Raw genomic sequence first — 15,749 nt, 5'->3', positions numbered from 1 at the left:
AGCCAAGTTACAGGGAACCAGGCAGAGGGCCTTCTCGGTAGTGGCACCCGCCCTGTGGAACACCCTCCCATCAGATGTCAAAGAGAAAAACAACTACCAGACTTTTAGAAGACATCTGAAGGCAGCCCTGTTTAGGGAAGCTTTTAATGTTTAATAGATTATTGTATTTTAATGTTCTATTAGAAGCCGCCCAGAGTGGCTGGGGGAACCCAGCCAGGTGGGTGGGGTATAAATAATAAATAATTATAATTATAATCATAATTATACAACCATTTCCACCCCAAACGACAAAAGGGCTAGTGGTAAGGGATGGAGGGATCTGTCAATTACAGTTCACACAGTTTCTCATTTCCCCAAACTTAAATCCAGTTCTGCACATTTCCACTGCAATTTGTGGGTTCTTTTGTAATCCTCAGGAACATTCATCAGCATCTCGGCACGTATTTCTCCTAATAAACACATTTTTGTGCGCAGTTTTGAATAACGTACACTTTTCTGCAAAGCAATTTCCCCAAATATAATGCGTCTTTATAGCAAGTAATACATTGCACACTAGCAGCTTAGGAGGAGGAGAATTGCATTTCCCCCTTATAATATACCTGTATATGCATTTTTGTAAACAATGGTTGAGGAATTCATTGCAGAATTCAGAAAAGTGTGTGAATATTGTTTTGCATATTGTTTAAGAAAGCACACCTTTAAATATGAAGTGAAAAAGATTTCTCCCTTATCCCAAGCTAGCAGCACCTTAAAGGCCAGCCAATTTATTACAGCAAAAGATTTCATGGATCAAAGTCCATTACATCACACTCATGATCTTAAAACGGCAGATTCGTTCATCTGATCCAGATCAGCAAGATCCTATGCCATACTATGTGGGTTAGACTTTAAAGCGCCACTAACCCATTTGTTTCTTACATGACTCTGCTAAGCGAGTTTTCGTCACCGTGAATGCTTGCACAGAACGCTATATTTAAATGAAGGCTCACCTTCCCTGGTTCAAGGAGGCAGGGTAGGGGATTATATCAAGATTACATGGCTCTTGCAAACTGGAATGGGATACGGTAAAACCATGATGTTAAGAAATAAATTCTCAGAGTACCCTTCTAAGGCAGAAATTAGATGTTGGGGAGGTGGAGAGAGATACACCAAATGTCTTCTCTTCCTCTAAACCTGGGTTCCGTTTATGACCCAAAAGTTGTCAATTACAGTTTAGAAGGCAGAGGGCCTTCTTGGTAGTGGCGCCCACTCTAAGGAACGCCCTCCCACCAGATGTCAAGGAAATAAACTACTATCTGACTTTTAGAAGATATCTGAAGGCAGCCCTTTTTAGGGAAGTTTTTAATGTTTGATGTTTTATTGTATGTTTAATATTCTGTTGGGAGCCACCCAGAGTGGCTGGGAGACCCAGCCAGATGGACAGGGTTGTTGTTGTTTAGTCGTTTAGTCGTGTCCGACTCTTCGTGACCCCATGGACCATAGCACGCCAGGCACTCCTGTCTTCCACTGCCTCCCGCAGTTTGGTCAAACTCATGCTCGTAGCTTCGAGAACACTGTCCAACCATCTCGTCCTCTGTCGTCCCCTTCTCCTAGTGCCCTCAATCTTTCCCAACATCAGGGTCTTTTCCAGGGAGTCTTCTCTTCTCATGATGTGGCCAAAGTATTGGAGTCTCAGCTTCACGATCTGTCCTTCCAGTGAGCACTCAGGGCTGATTTCCTTCAGAATTGATAGGTTTGATCTTCTTGCAGTCCATGGGACTCTCAAATAGTCTCCTCCAGCACCATAATTCGATGGACAGGGTATAAATAATAAATTACTACTACTACTACTACTACCACAGTTTCAATGTATTACCTAGGGATTGGAGGGTCACCCTTTCAAAACCTGATTGACATGCATATTTCCAAAAGGAAAGGCCATACATGGTTTGCGTGGAGTACCTGTGATGGGAAAGACCTCTGTCTAAAACCTTATAGAAGACCTGCTGCTGGCAGTCAGGGATGACAAGAGTAGATGGACCAATATTAAGGTGGTGCCCTAAATTTGTATCTCTCAGCTTTCCTCGCCTTGGGTAATAGTTGTGTAAGTTAATGCTTGACAGCATTCAGCGTGCTTCACATATATTATCTTCCGGCAAACGTTACACCAGCCTTGTAAGTAGTTCAGTATGATTGTTCCCATACTGCACATGGGAGAGACTGAGCTTGAGAGACAGCAGCTTGTCTAAGGATTCGTGGCAGGCACAAGATTCAAAGCACAGATTCCGGATCTGTGGCTTTGCAACTTGGCCGCTGGACTCCACTGGTTCCTAACTTTCCTTTTTTACATCCTGCTGTGACATTCCTATTCAGATGACAGAACAGTACATTTCAAATCGGATGCCCAGCTGGCCAGGGGTGGAAAACCTGCCTTGGTCTTCTGCTCTGTGCTTTTAATAGCAGAAATCGGGACAGGAGACCTTTTGCAACCTGTTATAAGGCTGTTATAAGGTTCAGGGGACCCAGGTGGCGCTGTGGTTAAACCACTGAGCCTAGGGTTTGCCGATCAGAAGGTCGGCGGTTCGAATCCCTGTAACGGGGTGAGCTCCCGTTGCTTGGTCTCAGCTCCTGCCAACCTAGCAGTTTGAAAGCACGTCAAAATGCAAGTAGATAAATAGGAACCGCTACAGCGGGAAGGTAAACGGCGTTTCCATGTGCTGCTCTGGTTTGCCAGAAGCAGCTTTGTCATGCTGGCCACATGACCTGGAAGCTATACGCCGGCTCCCTCGGCCAATAATGCGAGATGAGCGCGCAACCCCAGAGTCGGTCACGACTGGACCTAATGGTCAGGGGTCCCTTTACCTTTACCTTATAAGGTTCAGGAACAAGTAAAGAAGTTGGCAACCAGGATCCCCAGTGAAGCAAATTCCACCAGGAGTGCCAGCTGGGCAGGTCTTTGAAGTCCAGGGCCCCACTCGGCTTAAAGAAGCAGCAGTCCCCCCTCCCCCCATGCAGGAAGGCTGCCTTGCCATATTTCGAAATGTGAAGTGATACACGCTGCCATCTAAAAGAATAATCCCCTCACCACCCCAGTTAACACCATCAAGTTCAGAATCTAAAAATATCTAACTGCACCACTGAGTTCCACAGCACTTATTTCCAAGTTAAACACAGATGATAACTCAGTTGGTTAGAGTGTAATGACGATATTGCCAAGGTCGCAGGTTTGATCCCTGTATGGGGCAGCTGCATATTCCTGCATTGCAGGAGGTTGGACTAGATTGTCCTCAGGGTCCCTTCCAACTCTACAATTCTATGATTTTAAGTTAGCGTGCATACTGCAGCCCTCGAAATGTTCAAGGACCGACTTAATCTTCAGTCTGCTGCGCAGCAAAACCAACACAGAGGCTTGCAATACCTTGCAGTTGCAGAGAGCTCATGTCCATGAAAAAAAAACACGTGCAATTTAACATAAAATGGTGGAACAAGACTTCTTGGGTGGCAGTTGTGACTACATCTAGCTTGATTTCACTTTTGCTCCAAATACCAGTGCCCAAAAAAGGAGCCCCTCCCTTTGTAGGAATGAAAACTCATGGCAGGCTTGGCATTTTAGTTGTTATTCTTATTCTCGCTATCTTTGTTATGAATGGCCCACCCTTCACCCTAAGGTCCCGAGGCGGTTGCAGCAATGAAAACACAATGTTAAAGACATTTCAAAACAACTTACCATCACAAGAAATAAGGCGGGTGCTAGAGATGTACAACTCGGGTGCCAAAAGCCAGGTGCGTCTTTAGCATTAGTATGTAACAAAAATGCCAAGACACACCTCTGTGGGGAGGGAGTTCCACAATTTAGGGGCTGCCACAGAGAATGGCCTCTCCCGGGACACCAGGCCCCCCCTCCTCCAGCCTCTGAGGGTGGTGCAACAGTCAATAGGGCCCCCTCTGCCGATCTTAACACCTGAGGGGTCTGGGGGAAGGAGGCAGTCTGTCAGGTATTTGTCCCATCAGAAAAGATAACACTGCAGCTATTTCTGTGCATCTCAATCTGTGGTGCCAATACGACTTATATTTACTATATACAGCTAGGACCTTTCACCACCGCCCACCTATGAGTCATGCGAGAACATCCTTCATGCTATGAGCCAGGTAGCTTGTTTCCTATAGAAACAGATATCCTTGGATTCACTTTCTAAGTTGGTATCAAATCAACATTTTTTCTCTTCTCACTGTATGTTGGGGGGCGTTTTCCATCGGCTGCTCCGACAAGACTGATTGGCATTTTCTCATGTCACAGACACCTTTGCACCTAATCTCATTAATGTAATTATAAATGAATTCATTGTTTCAATACCCACAAGCGGTGCTGTTTTTCCAGAAACTCACCATGAACGCCTCCTTTGTTCTCTTAGAATGGCAAAGGCGCCAGATGAGTTTCTGCAAGTTCCAGCTGGCGGGGGGAGGGGAGGCCATAAGTCCATAAAGGTAAAGGTAAAGGTAAAGGGACCCCTGACCATTAGGTCCAGTCGTGACCGACTCTGGGGTTGCGGCGCTCATCTCGCTTTATTGGCCGAGGGAGCCGGCATACAGCTTCCAGGTCATGTGGCCAGCATGACAAAGCCACTTCTGGCGAACCAGAGCAGCACACAGAAATGCCATTTACCTTCCCACCAGAGCGGTACCTATTTATCTACTTGCACTTTGATTTGCTTTCGAACTGCTAAATTGGCAGGAGGAGGGACCGAGCAACGGGAGTTCACCTCGTCGTGGGGATTCGAACCGCCAACCTTCTGATCGGCAAGCCCAAGAGGCTCAGTGGTTTAGACCACAGTGCCACCAAAGTCCCCCTTTAAGTCGATACGCATATGCAAAACCTGGTCCTGTGTACGCTTACTCAGAAGTAAGGGCCACTGTTTGCAGTGGGGCTCTCTTTCAGATAAGTATGCATAGCACTGCAGTCTTACTTAGTGGCAAGATACATTGACTGATAAGGATACCTTCTCTATACTACGCTATATATATGTTCCTTCATTTTTCTGCAGGTTGATAAGTACAGTAGAGGGAAATAGGGGGGAGGGGGGTTAAGGGCATGTATTATTAATTTTATTTTGTTTTTAAAAATTATTTCTTTCTTTCTTTTCGATTAATGTTTTGGGGCTGAGAATTATGAAGCATTAGGAGCTAATTAATTATGGTTTAAGTATTTTTATTTATTGCTTTATCTATTGATTTAATTATTTAAGTATGTTTATTTATGTATATGAAAAGATGATTTGAAAGATTTGGTTTTTGTTATCTTTTTGTTACCTTTTTGTTATTTCTGTTATATATTATTTACCCTAATTTTTGTTATCCTTATCTTTTTTTTCATTGTAAGTTACCTTTGTTTAATAAATAAAGTTAATTAAAAAACATTTTTTAAAAAAAGGATAAAGGCACACATTTCACACGGTTTGGTCTGCATGATTTTTTAAAAAACTTTAAGAGGTTTTTTTTAACCCTTCAAACCCATTGTCATTATCCTGATAAACATGACCCCCTCCTTCCCAGTTTATCTACAATGAGAGGGGAGCTGGCATTAAACTTATTGGAATAAGGAGAAGGGTTGATTTGCAGTCCAGGAATACCAGATAAAAAATGAATGTGAGGCAATAATTTTTGTACCAAAAATTAAGCCTCAAAGGGGGGATATTGTTGTAAATTTTAAGGTTATATATACGGTATATATATATATAATAATTGTTCATAAACATGTACATGAATAAAAAAAATTCCTTCAGTAGCACCTCAAAGACCAACTAAGTTTTTATTTTGGTATGAGCTTTCGTGTGCATGCACACTTCATCAGATACACTGAAACAGAAGTCACCAGACCCTTATGTATATTCAGAGGGTGGGGGTGGGGGTGATGGGAATGGGTCATGGGCTGATAGGAGTGGTAAACCTGTAGATGACTGTTAATGACTGTTAATGACTGCAATTGGTCTTGCGGGGGGGGGAGCAAGGGCTGAGGTGCTAAGGAAAGCTTGATCATGTATAATGAGATAAGAATACTATGTCTCTGTTCATTCCAGGTGGCTCCATGGTTTTAAGCTTGCTAATGAGTTGCAATTCAGCAACTTCTCTTTCCAGTTTGTTTCTGAAAAATTTCTGTAATAAAACAGCTGCTTTGAGATCTTGTATAGAATGTCCTGGGAGATTGAAGTGTTCTCCTACTGGTTTCTCTGTCTTGTGATTCCTGATGTCAGATTTATGCACACGAAAGCTCACACCAAAATAAAAACTTAGTTGGTCTTTAAGGTGCTACTGAAGGATTTTTTTTATTTTGTTTCGACTCAGACCAACACGGCTACCTACCTGTAACTATGTACATGAATGTATAGGCAAATGTCTGAAGCAGCACAGGAAGACAGGCCTGACTGACACCATTTTGACTCTCTCTGACCAGGTGTTCCTCTGCAAGGAAGAAGGGGGGTGATGGAGCCTTCTCATTGTCTCAGGAATTAAAGTGATAATCCCTGGCATCCTGATACCTGAGTGCCAGACAAAAGGGTGTGATTAACTTGGCTAGGAAATAGGGAAATGTAAATATCTCTCTTTTTTGTTGATTAGGTTTTGGGGGCAGGGGGCAGAGTCCAGGATGCTCAGATTACTGCCACCAGACCTCCCCTTTCATGATGTACCTAGGATGAATCTAGGGATGGCGGTCTCAGGCTACACCCCTTCTGTGACATATGGGTGATGCTTCGGGGGGGTGGGCTAAAACCAATTTCAAATTTCTATTTGTTTGGGGTTCCTTCCTTTTTCTCCTGCGTGAGGGGAAGGACCCTGTTGCAACAGCAAAAATAAAGGCTTTGCTTCTCAAAATTCTCTGGTCGGCCTCTGTTATATTCTCCGACCGATGGAGAACCCCCTAAGGGCAGATTTTTGCTTATTACAGAGTCACAATTATATTTAGCACAGTAATAGTGAGAACCCGTCAGGGCTTATCGGGGCAGATAACAGACATCCTATATAATAAAGTGCAAGTGTCTCTGCGTCCAGTATTCCCTGTGTCCCTGGGTTTGCGCTACTGCGCATGTGTCCCACGGGCACAGGGATTGGACGCAGAGACACTTGCTCACGCGCCCAGGACACACTCATGGCAACTGGCTCTTGCCGAGGATCCCCGGCCGGGTCCCGCCGTGCCGAGCCTCACACGGCCGCCGCCGCCCTCCTTCCCCGCCCACCCGCGTTAGCAGCCGCTGCAGTGGGAAGAATTTGCAGCTCTTTCCCCCACACCTCCGACTCTCTTTCCTCGGCCGGCTCCCTCAAGCGCCAGCGCTGCCGTTGCGGCCGCAGGGAGCTCCGGCACTGCCAGGCAGGAGCCCTGCCTCACGTGAGGGGAGCCTTTGCCTCAGAGGGGAAAGGTGCGAAGAAAAAACGCAAAGAAGGAAAGAGGGCTCCGCACGGTGGAGGAGGAGGAGGAGGAGAGGGTAAGGAAGTGCAGGTGTATCTTCCTTCCTTCTCTCTCTCTCTCTGCGTCTCCCCTCACCTGCGCCTCAGTCCCAGAGGCGGGGAGCCGGAGTCGTCCCCCTCGCTCGGTCGTGGCTGGCGGCCCGCCCTGCTCCTCGCTGCACCCCGCCAGGCAGGTCTACTCGGGAGGAAGTGGGCTTCAGAAGGCTGCCTCCCCTTCTCCTCCCAGACGCAGCAGCCGAGCGCAGAGAGGGAGGGAAGGCCGTGGCCCCGCCGCTCCTCTCACATGTTCTAGCACCCGTTTACTGAACGGGCTGAATGACACTAGTTTATATAATAATGTTCAAGTTTCAAAATGAAAGGAAGCTTTAAAAGCATCACACTAAGGAGCAACTCCTGAATCTCCATAGTGATTGTAGGCAGTATGTAATTAAGTATAATCATGTGTTCTTTGGGAGAGTATCTTTCCCCTATTAACCTGAGCAGTGCTTCGTTTCTAAAACGAAGACGTCCTGGGTTCAAGCCTGCCTGGACATTGGTCAGGAAGCCAGGATGAAGCCAGGATGTAGGCATATACGATTATTGCTCTGTGCCTGCCTTTACTTACAGCCATCTTAGCCTATGGTCAGATGTATATAAAACAATCAGACTTTACTTACTAATAAGCACACCTTGAGAACTTGCCTGTGTTCCCAGAATTTGACGGCCTGAACAGACTTCTGTTTCAGTGTATCTGAAGAAGTGTGCATGCACACGAAAGCTCATACCTATGACACTTAGTTGGTCTCTAAGGTGCTACTGGAAGGAATTTTTTTTTTTAATCTCAGCCTTGCCCCCCAGAAATGCTTGTCTGCCCTTTTTTTGCCATTTTTGCACATTTAAAGTGTTTCGTTTTGCAAATTAATATGGAGCAAACCTCTTTCCTTTTTCCTTTTGCCTCCTCTTTCCTTATTTTGGACTGCAGAATCTGGGTTCCGTAGGTACAAGATCAGGCTGTCATAGTTCTCGTTTTTTGACACTGTCCATTTGTCTTACTCGGGTTTTAAAAAGAGCTTGGATTGTGAGCGTCACAGTGTAAAGCATTGTTGGGAAAGTCTGCACTGGGGGCCCCTCTTTATCTCTCCTTTGTCCTTTTGGCAGCCTTCGCTAACCAACTCCTGGTCAGCCTGATTCTGCTGCTGGAAGGATGCAGGTGCTACTGGAAGGATTTTTTATTTTTATTTTGACTGTGTCAGACCAACACGGCTACCTACCTGTATCTAGAATTTTATGCTGTTGGTCACTTGCGTGAGAAATTGAGGATAGGAAAACGGAATATTTATATTTTAGGAACCTGCCCCCGCTAATTTGTTTTAAACTGATTTTAAAATTGTATGCTACACAGGAACCTTGCGGTAAAGGGCAGGTAATAAGGAAGGGAGGGAGGGAGGGAGGGAGAACAGTAATTTCCACCTTTTTTTCCAGTGATGTTTACTCTGTAGTAAAAAGATTGCTGCATTAGACTACAGCAAAACAAACAGACTATGCATACACACCATACATTTAAAGCACAATACTCCCTCTAAAGAAATATTAAAACTGTAGTTTAATCCTGGCGGATCTACAGTTCTCAGCACCCTTAACAAACTACAGTTTCCCAAGATTTAGGAATATGTGTGTGCTTTAAATATACTAGCACATTCATAGTCAAAGAGGCCTTTCTGTAGAGGAGGTTAATTATTGACAAAAAAGGACAATCATGGTCAAACCAATTAAAGCTTCACTTCCTTATTCTTCATTAAAACAAACAAACACAGAAATAATTAAAGAGGAGCGAAGGGGAAGTGATGGAAATTAAGCGGAGAAAAACAAACTGAAAAATAATTGGCCGACTGATAGGAATTTAATTGTGTGATGTCTGAATTAAAGCTCTTGAGTTACCCCGGTGATCCTGAAAACCTCTAGAAGTCTAGAGGAGAACAGAATCTATGTGGCTGCATGATGATTTCAACATGAAAATCACTAAACTATGTATTCCTACCATGCTTGGATTCATGCATGCAACCAATTATCATTTTTCTATTGATTAATTGCATAATATAACACTTTGGCATGTTCAAAGTGCTTTGCATGGATTATTTTAATAATATTTACCAAAACCACTATTATTAGTAGTATTCGTAAACCGAAAATTCGTAAACCGAGATGTTCATAAACCGATGTTACACTGTACTGATAATGGTTACTAGATTGCTTTACCTGGGCAGCCTGGCCATTCCTTTTGAGATGCTAAATACGACTGGTCATGTTGTTCGGATGCCTGATGATCGTCTTCCAAAGCAGGGGTTCCCAACAAAATTTTCTCGAGGACCCCTCATTGAGCCGCTATTGTGACAAGGACCCCCATTAATTCCTAATCCTAAAATTAAAAAGTGAGAGCCAAATTAAGAGTCTTTTTATATTTTATATTTATACGTTTTTTACAGTTCTTCCTCTTCATCAGTAGGCCTTTGTCGTTTTAACGAACCACTTTTTAACCAACGGTCCATTTTTAACTACGCGAACTGTAGCTTCCGCGAAAAACAACGCTTTGTTTACAAACACTACTGTTTTGCAAAGAGGCAGCGCGCGCCAGGGAGGAGGGAGGGGAATGGAGAAGACAGGGTACCTGCGCAGTAGCGCACAAATGAAGGTGGCGCGCGCAAAGCATCTTGGTGAGGTGAGCGTTAGTAGAATGTGCGCGCTGCCTCTTTGCAAAACAGTAGTGTTTGTAAAGCGCCACCTAACGGCATACAGCAGAACTACTGCCTCTATCTAATTCTAGTTTTGCGCTAGACTCTGCTCATGCAGGAAAAGGCCAAAATAAAAAATCTGTTATCATATGAAATATATTTAATATAATTTTTATTCTAATAGCATCTTGCGGACCCCTCTGGCATAGCTCGCGGACCCCTGGGGGTCCCCGGACCACCTGTTGGGAACCACTGTTCCAAAGCAACTACTCTATTCCGAACTTAAAAATGGAAAGCGTAATGCTGGTGGTCAATAAAAGAGGTTTAAAGACTGTCTCAAGACAAATCTTTAAAAATGTAGTATAAACACTGACAACTGGGAAACCCTGGCCTGCGAGCGCTCCAGTTGGAGAACAGCCTTTACCAAAGGTGTCATGCATGGGCTTTGAAGAAACTCAATCTCAAAACGCAAGGGAGAAACGTGCTAAGAGGAAGACATGCTTGGCAAATCCACACTGTGATCAACTCCCGCCTGGAAACCAATGTCCCCACTGCGGAAGGACGTGTGGATCCAGAATTGGCCTCCACAGCCACTTACGGACCCATTGTTAAAACAGTGTTTATGGAAGACAATCTTACTCGGCTACGAGTGATTGCCAAAGAAGAAAGAAGACACAATATGCCCTTAAGGCAGGATTTGTGAGCAAAGAGACAATGGGGAGGTTTTCCCATTTCCTTCCTTACTGCAGAGAATTTTTGAGGTGGCTGGAAGAGTCAAAATGGCTTCAGGATTGTTCTCCTGTACTATTTCAGACATGTGGTTTATATACTTATGTTCATAAATCTGCAAATACATACATATTTCCTATATGTATTCCTATAACAGCCATTATTATGTGCCCTTGAGTACCGCCGTGGGGGGAGCACTGTTGGTGGCAAAAGGCATATTTGAACCCCCAGGTAGCGGCATGGCCATGGCACATCTTATGGACAAGACTTCTGCCTTGGGCCTCAGACAAGCTCTGCATGGGCCTGATTTGAGGCACATGCCAAAGGGAAAGGAAATCCTCACCTTTTTTTATAACACATGGCAACCGCTTCTGGAATACATGAGACAGTAAGCGTGATCCACCGAAATCCCATGGCAACATGTGCAAAGATTTCTTGGTCTAAAATACAGGGGTGTGAGTTGATCTTTGAAAGCTGTCTGGTTGGTAGGTTTCAAGTTGAGTTATTGTGTGTATGTTCTTTGTAATTAATAAAGTTATTTAAAATAATAATAATTTGAGGCACCTCCAGCACAACCTGATGAACTCAATATGTCGGTTTTAATTTCTATGCAAATTGATGTGGAAACATGCCTCCATGAGAGAGAAGACGGAGGAGGAGGAAGAGGATTCATAAAACCAACGTGTTAACCATCTTAGCTGCAAGTTTCATATTGGTTGCTCAACTTGTATTTGGCTGAGAGTCCATGCGCACCCTCTGAGGTGAAGATTCAAACCATTTTACACTTTCCTCATTTTTTTAATGAGGCGTCTCCTCCCGGATGTGAAATAATCAAGAAGTTCTTGGGAACTGGGAAGCATTGCCTTAACTAGATGTTTATACCTTTCCCTTGCCTCTCTGCATATTGATTTAAAATTCTCTGTGGGCAGGTGAATTTCAAATTAATGCTCCTGGCTAGTGGTTCCCTACATGGGAATATCGTGTATATCATGTGGTACCTCTACTTACGAATTTAATGTGTTCTGAACGCACATTCGTATGTTGAAAAAAATTGTAAGTTGAATCCCATAGAAAAATCCTATCTAAACCGCATCCAAGATGGCGGACGGAGCTCCGTTCGTAAGTAGAAACATTCGTAAGTAGAGTTATTCGTAAGTAGAGGTACAGGGATATCATCACCAGTGCTCTTTTTTCAAAATGTTTAGGGCAGGGGTCAGCAAACTTTTCCAGCAGGGGGCCGGTCCACTGTCCCTCAGACCTTGTGGGGGGCCGGACTATATTTGAAAAAAAATATGAACCAATTCCTATGCCCCACAAATAACCCAGAGATGCATTTTAAATAAAAGCACACATTCTACTCATGTAAAAACACCAGACAGGCCCCACAAATAACCCAGAGATGCATTTTAAATAAAAGGATACATTCTACTCATGTAAAAACATGCTGATTCCTGGACCGTCTGTGGGCCGGATTTAGAAGGCGATTGGGCCGCATCCGGCCCCCGGGCCTTAGTTTGGGAACCCCTGGTTTAGGGGTACCCTCATTTTCCTACTCATATTGAGTAGGAAGGCCAAACTTAGATTCACAAAATGTTTAGGGCTATGCGTACCCCCCAGAAAAAAAAGCACTGGTCATGACTATGAGCATTTGTTAATTGCCGCTACTCCATATAACATGCCCGAAAGCAATTCACAATCATAAGAGGATACATAATGCAATGTTTAAAATATACATCGAAAAGATACAAGAACATTTTACCAGGTTCTGTGTAGTTGTGTCTCTTGTTTCCATGGATTCAGGCCAGAGTTATGGGGTTGTTTCTCAGACAGGACCTTGATTCGTTTTATGAAGGCGACAGGAGCTTTATTGGCTGATCATCTAACAGCAAGCATCACTTTTTATAACTCTTCTCATGCCCTCCTCAGGATTTCTCCTCCCATTTCCACCCCCTTTCCACACACGCCCAAACCTCCAGGCTCTTTCTGGCCTTCAAAGCCTGCCTTTTTTACACACATCCCTCCCATGACAGGATGTCCTTGGAGATGCAATACGCCCCATGCTGGTTCTATGTTATTACGCTATCAAAGAGATTTAATCTCGGCCACATGAAGATCTCGCCATAGTAATACTTTCTAATTTGCATTAGCAATACTACTTTATTTTTCTGCAACTTGCATGAGTCATATTGCTTTCTTTGTTTGCTAACCCTGGACTTACTGGGAACAGTGACCATAGAGCTATCAGATTCAGCAAATATTAGATCTGCAAATGGCAGAGAAAACCAAACAATAGTTGCGTTTGACTTCGAATGAGGAATCTTCCAAAGAAGCGAGGGGAAGGGCAAAAGGAAGTTGGAAGGCAAAGAGCAGGGGTCCCCAAACTAAGGCCCGGGGGCCGGATGCGACCCAATCACCTTTTCAATCCGGCCCGCGGACAGTCCAGGAATCAGCATGTTTTTACATGAGTAGAATGTGTCCTTTTATTTAAAATGCATCTCTGGTTTGTTTGTGGGGCCTGCCTGGTGTTTTTACATGAGTAGAATGTGTCCTTTTATTTAAAATGCATCTCTGGGTTATTTGTGGGGCATAGGAATTCAGTCATATTTTTCCAAAATATAGTCCGGCCCACCACAAGGTCTGAGGGACAGTGGACCGGCCCCCTGCTGAAAAAGTTTGGTGACCCCTGGCAAAGAGGCTCAAATCTCTCCAGAACGCCTGGGGGTTGTTCAAAACCACAATTAGAGGAGTTCAGGTATAATTTATACCGCAGATCGGGAAAGGTAGCACCTAGGCCAAGGGGATTTTAACATGGTTGACAAGGAGGGTCAAAGAAGCTATAAGAGGCAAGAAGGCTTCCTTTAGCGTTTTTATTCCTGTTTTTCTTCAGTTAGTGGCATTTACCAGTTGCTTTGCACAATAAAAAGTAAAACGGCTAGACAGGTTAAACTAGTACCCATAAAAGCAGTATAAACCAGGGGGAAAAAATAAAACTCAATAAAAAAATTAGAGAGAAAGAATTCTGTGCATATAAAGAATTGAGTACAAAAGCAACTAGAGGAATAGAAATAAATATCATTTGAGTACAGCAAAAGCAGCAAGGAACAGAGATAACTAGAAAAACGAAAGACGTGTGTGGGGAGAAAAGCGATCAAATCTACCTTTTAAAGAGTGGGTGGGGAAAAGTAATTTAGTCTAAGAAACATCAAAGCATGTAACAGTCGATTAGATGCTGCTGTCTTCATCCCAGACTCTGTAAAAAAACTTTGTTAAACTACCGGTAGTTGAAAAATCCCCTTAGCTTGTTTCCGAGCAACTTTTTCCACTTTTACTTAGAAAAGTAAAACCTATTGGAATCAATTTTAAATTCTACTTACCCATCAAAAAATTACTCTCAGATCCCTACAATATTATCTGCAATGTGATGAGAGGGGATCCAATCCCATTAAAATTGATGTGGGATATGGATTTGCATTGTGAAAAAGATAACACAAACGGGCAACAAGCCTTTGCGATTATTTTGGGAAATAGTATCTGAATACATTTCCCCCCCGTTACACGACACATATAGCACAAGCTGATCCAAGGATAACTTTACTAAATCTGTCTATAGATGCCCATAAGAATTTACTGTTAAATGAACCTACTAATCTTTCTCATGTCTGCAACAAGATACCAGTTAGTAAAGGTAAAGGGACCCCTGACCATTAGGTCCAGTCGTGACCGACTCTGGGGCTGCGCGCTCACCTCGCATTATTGGCCGAGGGAGCCGGCGTACAGCTTCCAGGTCATGTGGCCAGCATGACAAAGCCGCTTCTGGCAAACCAGAGCAGCACATGGAAACGCCGTTTACCTTCCCGCTGTAGCGGTTCCTATTTATCTACTTGCATTTTGACGTGCTTTCGAACTGTTAGGTTGGCAGGAGCTAGGACCAAGCAACGGGAGCTCACCCCGTCACAGGGATTCGAACCACCGACCTTCTGATCAGCAAGCCCTAGGCTCAGTGGTTTAACCACAGCGCCACCCTGGGTCCCAGTTAGTACAATATTGGAAAACAGCTACAAATGTAACTCTAGAGCAGGGGTCAGCAAACGTTTTCAGCAGGGGGCCAGTCCACTGTCCCTCATACCTTGTGGTGATATTTTTTTGGGGGAAATGAACAAATTCCTATGCCCCAGAGATGCATTTTAAATAAAAGGACACATTCTACTCATGTAAAAACACGCTGATTCCCGGACCGTCCGAAGGCCGGATTTAGAAGGCAATTGGGCCGGATCCGGCCCCCGGGCCTTAGTTTGCCTACCCATGCTCTAGAGGCATGGTAGGGCAGACCATGGAACACAACTCTTATGGAGAAACTAACTACAAACACTAAGAAACACAAAGGCAAAATATGATTTTGGAACAGTATAGTACATGTTTATTCATAACACTGGAGAGGACAGTGCTATCTCTCCTCCACCCACGGCTCGCTATGGAACAATCTGTTAAGGCGGAGATTAGAAGACACTTAACTGATAGCTCTTAAAATATTGTACAAACCAGCTCAATATTTAAATGTATCCTTTACCATTGAATATGCGTGGAATTTTTATTGGAGGTGGGGGGAGGATATATGGGGATTGCTTGTTATATAAGTATGTATTTTCAGACACTGAAAAATGAACTTAAGAAAAGAATCATTCAGTGGAGGGGAGAGCCCTCTCCTTGGTTTTATCTACTGTGGATTTCCATTGAATGAATCAGAATTGAGATTCAATCGCCAGACCCCTGTTGCAGCCTGTGCCTCGAACACTTGCAAATCTGTAGAATCCAGGACATGGTCAGAGGCACCAAACAGCCATGTTGTGAATACAGTAGTTTGTTACTTTGCTGCGG

At 43.9% G+C, this 15,749-nt stretch overlaps 1 protein-coding gene across 2 annotated transcripts in view; it reads right to left on the bottom strand.

Annotated features, from left to right (window-relative positions):
• IL17RE (interleukin 17 receptor E) overlaps positions 1-13,129 on the bottom strand; it is a 58,244-nt gene extending 45,115 nt beyond the window's left edge. Inside the window, exon 1 of one of the 2 annotated variants that reach the window (XM_060271256.1) lies at positions 12,634-13,129. In XM_060271256.1, the coding sequence (XP_060127239.1) occupies positions 12,634-12,666 (33 nt within the window). In that variant the 5' untranslated portion in view covers positions 12,667-13,129. The remainder of the gene's footprint in view (positions 1-12,633) is intronic. The other variant, XM_060271254.1, reaches the window with a different exon arrangement.
• Between the last annotated feature and the right edge of the window lie 2,620 nt (positions 13,130-15,749).

The sequence above is a fragment of the Zootoca vivipara genome, chromosome 2, assembly GCF_963506605.1.
Source record: "Zootoca vivipara chromosome 2, rZooViv1.1, whole genome shotgun sequence".
NCBI classification, from domain to species: Eukaryota; Metazoa; Chordata; class Lepidosauria; order Squamata; family Lacertidae; genus Zootoca; species Zootoca vivipara.
The sequence above is the reverse complement of the archived record's forward strand: the minus strand, read 5'-3'. Positions and strand labels throughout refer to the sequence as shown.